The following is a 9,077-nucleotide window of genomic DNA, read 5'->3' on the forward strand; positions in this document are numbered from 1 at the left end:
CACACACACACACACACACACAGGATCTTTATATTTGCCACACTCCAGCTGTGACAAACACACTGACTCAGCTGAAAGGTTAAACAGATTTAAACACTCCATTTGGACAATGAGGACCAATAGACAGTGAATCACTTATTGAGTGACGCTGTCACAGATTGTTGGGTTTCTTGAATCTAGTTGGAGTGACAGGTCTGGGGTCAGATTCCACTACATCACAAAGAGTTTGACTCCAGGACATGATGTTACAAAATCAAGGATTTTTGCGACATAAACACCTCCTGCTGCGTGCAGCTTGCAATCAGTAAGTCGAGATGAGATATAAAACAGCAAATACTTACATTTGACACACCGGAGTCACCGATTATTTGTCATTTTTTTTCTTGGTAAATTACTCAACAAATATCAGAATTGTTGTTGATTAATCATCTTCTCATTTCAATCTCACACCGCTTCTGCTGATGCTTTCTGAATGTGATGGCTTAAAATGATTACAGACCCTTTACCTTCTTTGCTTTTGTTTATCAAAGTAGACATTGGTTTTATATTTGAGGGCCATTTATTACTTAAAGCATGCTCAGTAAAACTGTGTTTTAATGACCAGGGTGCTAACCATTTGTTTGATAAACAAAACAAAAAAAATACACATTACAACAATACAAACACATTTACATCAGCATGAGGGAAGTTCTACCAAGGAGCTAAAGTCCTATAATAAAAGTATGACAAAGTATGAGCTACAGTGCACACTCTTTTGATTAACTACAAACCAGAGAATTGTGGCTATTCGTGGCATGAAGAAACTTCTCCAATGCGCTAAAGAATGAAAAAAATGTCTTTTGTTCAGATCAGTTACAAGTTACGAAATGTAACCCAAGAGCAGCAGATGGTGAGGGGGTGTGTGTGTGTCTGTTTGTGTTTTGAAGCCAAATTGCAGCAGGGGTCCAGTTTTTATTGAGGTGTTTTTTGTGTGTGTTTACATTGTTTTTTTGACCTCTACTCTGATTTAACAATTTTCTTTTTCTAAACTTTTCTAATCACTAAGTTAAATGTGTTGCCTGGTTATATATTAAAAAAAATGCTTTTAAGATGCAAGTGCACATGTGTGTCAATATTTTCACATTTGCATGTTTTTGAACAATGTAAGTGTTTTTCTTTGAGTGTTTGATGTATCCTAGTGGCTACACACACACACACACACACACACACACACACACACACACACACCACCCAGCACATGCGCACACACACACACACAGCCCAGCACACATCTGGTAGTCAAGTTATTTTTAAACACTTGAATCTGGTTGCTCTAATGATTTCAAGACTACAATTAACTCTTTCTGTTCTGACGTTAGTGTATGGTTTTTACAGGCGTCACAGGCCTTACAGAGCTGGCAAGCACACACACACACACACACACTCACACAAACACTTTGAAGTTGGACTCTGCCAAAATGAATCACTATGATTCAAGCTATTACACACATGCTCAGAATCTGGAGACCTTTCCTTTCTCCAACACATCCATACGTCCTTTTGTATTAATATCATTCATTTTCATGTTTTGCTAACTCACGATTATTTAACAGCTCTGTTTACTCTTTTTACACACATAGACTCACATTTTTGACCACAGGGTTTTTGCACAAATTCAACCATAATGTCTCACTGTGTATGTGGAACAAATCAAAATGTCATTTTCCTTGTGGAGCCGAACATTCATTCATTCCTCTTCTGTGTCAAACTGCCTGTTCCTCGCTGAGCTTTTATTCTCTTGTGCGCAAACATATCCTCACACTCAAAAAGGAAAAGAAATAGTGCACATGAGCTCTGTTACTCGAGGAACTCCATTCGACATGTTATAACCTCACACATCGGCATGTAGCTTTTGGACAGTTCACTTCTGATGTAATAACAACTTCCCCATTAGTGTTTTAGACACAAAGTTCACAGATGAACTCATGACATGTAAAACATTTCATATGTGGTTAATGCACACAAGTGGTAGCGTAAAACAAAAAAGATGGACAGTGTGCACACATTCAACCCAAATTGGGTAGAGGCACAGGAAAACTGCAACGTACAAAGGCAAAGGAGGGGTAGTCCGCACACTAATTATTGCAAGCTTCCAAAGATTCAAGGATGCAGCATTTGGACTTTCAAGGATCTTCTTTGGGCGAATATTTGATGGGGTTACTTGTTTCGACCACAAAATGTAAGTACATTGAGAATATAAGAGTTTACACAGTGTTCCAGAGCTCAGTCCGAAAAAAGTCTTGTTTTATCCAAGCGTCCCAGTCCAAAACCCAAACAGATTCAGTTTGCAATGATATGAAACAGAGAAAAATAGCAATTTTTCACAGTTCAGAAACTGGGGAATGATTTTTGTTTGAGAAATTATTTTACAGTAATGCTTTATTAATTATCAAAACAGTGCATTGTTTGTCACTCAACTGATCAATTGTGTCCGCTTTAGTAACCTTTAGATGTCCTGCGTTTTTGTACAAATGTAGGTTTACTTGAAGAAGAACTTGCAGGTGGAGGGTTTCATTGTTTCATATTTGCGAGCTTGTGATATTCAGTGTGTAGGCAACGCTCCTTTTCCTTGGTTTTCATACATTTCACATGTGAAAACATGTGAGAGAGCGGTGGAGATCTACACAATGTGTGTGAAAATCTGATGGAGCACAGCTCCTCACGTAAACTTTCCACTCTCCGCGGGTCGATGTATAACATCTGAGGCTGACAAAACACACCGCATCATCTTACGCTTTGTCAGGAATCATCAAACGTGCCTGGCAGGTGATCAATATGGTCTCCTAGGTGACCACGTAATAATGACTGCTGCTGCAACGTCATTAGGGAAGCACCACATTAGCCTGCTCTCAGTCGTCGTGGCAACCCTGACAGGGCAGGTGCTTAGGGAGACAAATCAACTCGAAGGTTGAGTAAACACACTCTCACTCTGCGTCTGCCTGCCTGTCTTGTGCTTGTGTACACACACACACACACACACACTCATATATAGAAGCAGTTTGTTAACTCTAAATGACTTCCAGCTCTGACAGCGGATATTACACAGACATAGAAGACATAGAGCACCACACAGGTAAAATAAAAAACTGAAAAATAATAAGAAATTAAATGATAAACCTTCTCCTAGCTTTTCCACCTGCTTCTGTAAATCAAGTTATTTTTTTATAGTTTATTTTCAACAAATTCTGTTAGAAGTTGTGTTCCATATTTCCTAAGTCGGCAAATAATGATTATTTCTTTTATATATATATTGATTAATCTACGGATTATTTTCTTGATTAATTGTTTGGTGTATAAAATAATTTAGTGTAAAGTCATAAAAAAATGTTTTAAATGCCAACGGTTATGCCTTGACATGTTTTGGTCCAAAGCGCAAAGAGATTCAGTTGACGATTACTGGATTATCAAAAAAGTTACTCCTCCAACAAATGTATTAATCCATTAATTGTTCCAGCTAATTTGAGGTCCATATTTTACATTAACTGCTGTAGAGATAGTAGTACAATTCTACACTTCTTCATTTAAGCCAAGAGATAAAACAACTATCATTGTGTTAGCATCAACCAACAACATATCCCATGAGCCCTAGCTACTGGCATCCCTTCAAAGCCTTGCAGGGGCTGTAGTTGCTGATTGCTAACAAAATAACTGATGTTGTGTGTGAGGTAAAATGCCGACAGTGTTATAAAATGCTTAGAAAATGGAAAATCCAATCAACATGTTTCAGCTTTTTGAGAAAGGCTAATAGAAGAAACCCTGTAGAAGAAAAGCTACTGAATCCATTAAAATATATGGAAGAAATAAATAAATAAACCTAAAGAGGCAAGTGAAAAGAAGCCGCTTGTATGGCCAATGCACAACGTGACATGAAGTGACATCACGCAGAATGTTGAGATGCACCATACGAAGCATGCAAACCATTCAAAAACAAATTGCAAGATAGCAAACAGTGATAAAAAAAAAAAAAAACGATATGGTGGAAAAATAAAGAAACTTAAAATATGTGCAAGAAAAAGCAAGAAACGCATGCACTAAATGTACTATCTGAGCACAGTGAAGGCAGAGAGGAGGAGGATGCATGTTGGTGTCTGATGTATAATAAATGACCTCTGACTGGTGCCTTGGCCTTTCTCTCGTCTTCTTTCTGTTCCTGCCTCTCCCTTATTCCCTCTGCAATCTTTTGCCCATTCCTTTTCTTCTCCCTTGTCACCCTTAGACACATTTCCCGGTTTCTCAATTATCATTCCTCTCTTTTTTGTCTCCAGCTCTTTTCAGCGGCTCGTCCTTCCTCTCAGCTGTTTTTGCTATCTCTTCTTACGGAGGCTCCTCACGGCTAAAATATCCAAACAATGCACTGGGTTTATACTCTATTCTCCTCTATTGTAATGTGTAATATTAAACCCACATCTGCCTGCGTTTCACTTTATATTCAATATGTCATGTGATACGACCAGATCCCGCAGTGTGTCTGGCTGCTATACACTTTGACTGAGCTGATCCGTGAGCGTGCTCACTGGGGATTACACACTTCCTCAGTCATCTGATAAAACAGTCCAGAGTCTCCCCCACATGAGATGCTCTCTACAGCATACTGGATGAAGCAGTCCCTCATAGGCCTACTGACATGATTTTTTTTCCCCTTCAGACAAAACCAAACTCATTACAAGATAGGGTTTCTCATCCTACTTGAAGCTTTCTGAATAGTTCCAGACATGAGAGTCAAAAGAGTTTAACCAGAGCCCATTTCACTAGAGAGAACCCCCCCTTTTCAACTCTTGTTCACAAATATGACCCCGTAGCAAGAAGTAGAACACCTCCTTCTAATGAGAAAACATGTCACCCATGTTTCGTAGTGGAAGAAATATTCAAAGTAGCAATATCACATTTTAAACATAAAAGTCCTGCATTCAAAATCTTACTATGGTAAACATACATAGTAATTATTATCATCAAAATGGACTTATGGACTATGTAAAAAAAGTAAACGTCATGATTCAGGACGTCTCCCATTAGAGTTCTATTAATACGTTTGCATATACACTATATTATATTGTTGAATTTTATTAAAGATGTTTGAACGTGTACTTTAAATTTCTTTGAATACTGTTGTCGTCATGTGTTTTAAATGTAAAATGTAATCTGTAAGTATAAAGTAACATATACCAGACATTCTCGAGTAAGTATCACAAAATTTAAGCAAAAGTGTGGCATACCACTCTGATATCTGCACGCTAAATAGGAAGCTAGCAGCTGGTTAGCTAAGCTTAGCTTAGCACAAAGACATGAAACAGGGGGAAACAGTGAGCATGGCTCCATCCAAAGGTAACAAAAAAGCCAACCAGCACCTCTAAATCTTTTTTTAGTCTGTAGAAAAGTGTGAAAATGACATTTTGCTATATTATGGGGGGTTATGTGATGGATGATTTCTTGTCGCTAAGCAATTGCCTGGCAACCAGCTGAGACACCAGAAAGTTACTATGCCAGGCCAAGTAGTCCACCACATAACTGTAAAATGGCGAATTGACACTTTTTGTTAATAATGAGAATTAGAGGTGCTGGTAGATGGATTTTTGTTTACGTTGGAGCCCCGCTAGCTATTTCCACCCATTTCTAGACTTTGCGCTAAGCCAAGCTAAAAGGCTCCTATTTTTAATGCATAGATTGAAAAGAGCGTTATCAACCCTCTCAGTCGTGTTTGTGTGTAGTCTAATATCCTTTTAGCTCTGTTTAAGTCTACTCGACACCAACTCCTGAGGGAAATATCTGACTCTTTAGCTGCTTGATGTTCCACTTTCTCCACCAGTGTCTGCTGTTTGGTGTTGGGCAGGTAGCACTACTAGCTAGAGATTTCTAGCTGACAACAGTTACCTGCTGCAGATAAAAACACTGTGACAAGAGCGGTGAGAGTAAACCTTAACAGTAGGCTATTGGCAGGCCATAAAACTAAAACAAAGACACTATCAAGCACCGTAGAGCTAAGGGGAACTGCAGTACAAGTGTCCCCTTTCACATACAAGTTGTGATCCATTGCCAATATGAATATAATCATCATTATAGGTATATATGTTGTAATTTAAGAACAGCACCTGAGTAACTTCAGTTAGGCTTACTTCCCACCACTGTTCATACTGTTCACTGCACTCACTGTACATTTTTTTTTTTTTTTTTAAGATTATTTTTTGGGCATTTTTTAGGCCTTTAATGGACAGGACAGATGAAGTTATGAAAGGGGAGAGAGAGGGGGAGTGACATGCAGCAAAGGGCCGCAGGCCGGATTCGAACCCGGGCCGGCTGCGTCGAGGAGTAAACCTCTATATATGGGTACCCGCTCTACCAACTGAGCTATCTGGGTGCCCTGCACTCACTGTACATTTACAAGAAACCGGTGTGTTAACAGTCTTGGCCATAGGCACTTCCTGTGCCGCAGTGTTTGACAGATGGCTGCTTACTGACAGATGCATGAGCTCAGGACTGGCGTCCTTCGGAGCCGGCCAGCCAACCAACCACGAGCAGCCTGTCAGCTCAGTGCACTAAGCCGATCTGTTGCCCCGGCAACTGCTATTTCGACTCCACCTTGGAGTTTCAATACATTGCGGGCGGGGTCAGATGAAATATTGGTAGGTCACCTAAAAGGGGAAGCTTAAAAAATTTTCGGGTTCGTGCAGATTTTACACACACACACACACACACACACACACACACACACACACACACAATCTCTTCAACCACTGACACTGAAACCATGATCTTCATCCTTCACTGTCCTTTGCCCTGTCAGTCTCTGGTGCGCTTCTTCTCTCTTTCCTTCATTGTTTCTCCCCCCTTATTCTTGCTCTGTTTTGCTCAGCAGAGGTGGAAGGAGAGGAGAGGAGAGGAGGGGGGAGGGGGGAGGTGCTGCCCCTGTTGGTGAAGTAGCGGCTTGGAAAGTCATCTGGTATTAATAAGGTCCCCACATTGCTACTGTGACTCATGCCTGTGCACGCCCACCAGACTATTACGGACTTATTTAGTACGCACATACAGCTATTAGACTCTGTGACCATGCAAGCAGCTAAATACACACAACCTGCGGTGCACGGTTAAGACCACACAAATACACCCAGAGAAGAAAACATACCTTTACGCAAAAATGCAGCATGAGACATACAGTTGAAACACCACAAACTAGACCGTAAACCCTAAATACCGTAATTACAGGCAATGTTTTGTTGTCTTTTTAGGGCTCTGTTTCAGGATTACTTGGAAGAAATTAATCACTTCCTGCTGTGTGTTAAACAGTTAAATCTCCTGTTTAGAGAGTTGGACAGGAATCACTGACCTGTACCCAGAAATTCAATAAGGTTAAATGCACTGCGGGCTACTCCGTACAGGTTGCATTATTGCTCTACTAGGTGTCAACACTGTGTCTTCTCACTATCAGGAGGAGCACAGAGTGTACCTTTCTATTTAACACTTCATTTGGGTGGTGCACTGCTTGTTTGGCTTGTTTAATTAGTAACATTGTAATGTCTTTATAAACTACAAGATGTCAGGCTTTGTCAGGGATTGAACGATAAAGTCCTGGACTTGTTTACATCATTGTGCCTTTCACAATCCAACAACTTATAAAGATGGAGAAAATGTCCTACTGATACAGTGTTATTTAATGCCAGACTGAAAATAGACACAAACACAAAGAAGTAAAGGAACATTTCAGAGAATTTGGCTCTGTGTTTGTTTCCATCACACAAACAGCTTGGGATCATTTAGGCACGTCCTTCATTGACTTTTAAAATATGTGATCTAATTCAGCTGTTTTATGGCCAATATTCTGAAACCATCATATTTATGTCCTGAATAGACCTTTAAATAGTAATGCATTGAAATACACATCATGTGGATGGTAAAAATGGATGGAAAAAGAAGTGCATGTGTCTAAAAACAAGTTTGGCCCCCAGTTGGTGTGTAAACTGCCCTTCAGATATCTTCTTTTATGGTTTCTTCCAGCCTGCAGTCCAGCCCTGAAGAAGTGTGGTGGAGATAATGGGAAGGCATGACATAACTCAGCTCCACTAAGGAACCATCATAACTGTTCTAACCCTATCAGGACTTCATTTAATATTCAGTCAAATGCTCACTCTTTGAAATGCTGTGTGCACGAACTAGTTTCTCTGATATGTTGAAGCCAACTGCTGACACATCTGCTTTTGATTGGAAGGGACGTTGATTGAAAACGCAGCCAAATAAGCCGTGGCATGATCCACTGCCTTTGGGATGTTTTTTCTCAGCATCACGACTCGGAATAAACCCGTAGAGATCTTTATCAACCAGCAAAATGGCGGCTTTGGGTGGCTGATCCTCACAATCTATCTAGATTCCTCTGAAGTGATGCAGCAGGCTGCGCTCAGCGTTATTAACGCACAGGGCACGACGCACCTGCGCTCCTCCTCCAGCTGTCGTTTCAGCACACATCAGCCACACTGCTCGTTTCTGGATAATAACCTATAACCCTCACATAAAAATAAGATCATCAGCTATATGCGCAATAGTGCGTGATGTGTTTGTGTTATCACGGCGTGCGGTGATGGGCTCCTACAGTGAAGGAAAGCGGGAACAAAGGGAGAGGGATGGGGATGGGGTGCCGCATTATGTAGCGTGACTTTTTGTATGCGTAAAACTGACCAGGCTCGTGCGTCCCGGGGTTGTCCGTCATCTCTAGCACCAGCAGCTCGCGGCCCTCGAAGCTCTCCCCGATGGTGTAGATGCGGGTGATGGTCGGACACTGCAACCACACCGACACCAGCGCCTTCCGCAGCTCTTCGTAGCGGTGGTACTCGAAGGAGATCTCCCCCTCGGAGCCGGCTGCGCTGACCAGAGCGACCACTGCGGCCCCGAATAAAACTAGCGAAGTGAAATGTTTCATTTTGCCGTGTCCTGTTTTCCTCGGGCCCTGTGTGTGTGTTTGTCTGCCTACCTCGGTCCCAAGCCTTGCGTACTGCAGCCTAGCTTAAGGCTATAAATATTTCTCCCTCTGCTGATCTCTCTCTCTCTCTCTCTCT

The 9,077-nt window shown here is 41.1% G+C and overlaps 1 protein-coding gene across 1 annotated transcript in view; it reads right to left on the bottom strand.

Moving 5' to 3' along the window:
* cpe (carboxypeptidase E) overlaps positions 1–9,052 on the bottom strand; it is a 14,985-nt gene extending 5,933 nt beyond the window's left edge. Inside the window, exon 1 of the mRNA XM_032539806.1 lies at positions 8,701–9,052. Coding sequence (XP_032395697.1) covers positions 8,701–8,941 — 241 coding nt within the window. The 5' untranslated portion in view covers positions 8,942–9,052. The remainder of the gene's footprint in view (positions 1–8,700) is intronic.
* Positions 9,053–9,077: the final 25 nt, after the last annotated feature.

Source organism: Etheostoma spectabile, chromosome 2, assembly GCF_008692095.1.
Source record: "Etheostoma spectabile isolate EspeVRDwgs_2016 chromosome 2, UIUC_Espe_1.0, whole genome shotgun sequence".
Lineage (NCBI taxonomy): Eukaryota > Metazoa > Chordata > Actinopteri > Perciformes > Percidae > Etheostoma > Etheostoma spectabile.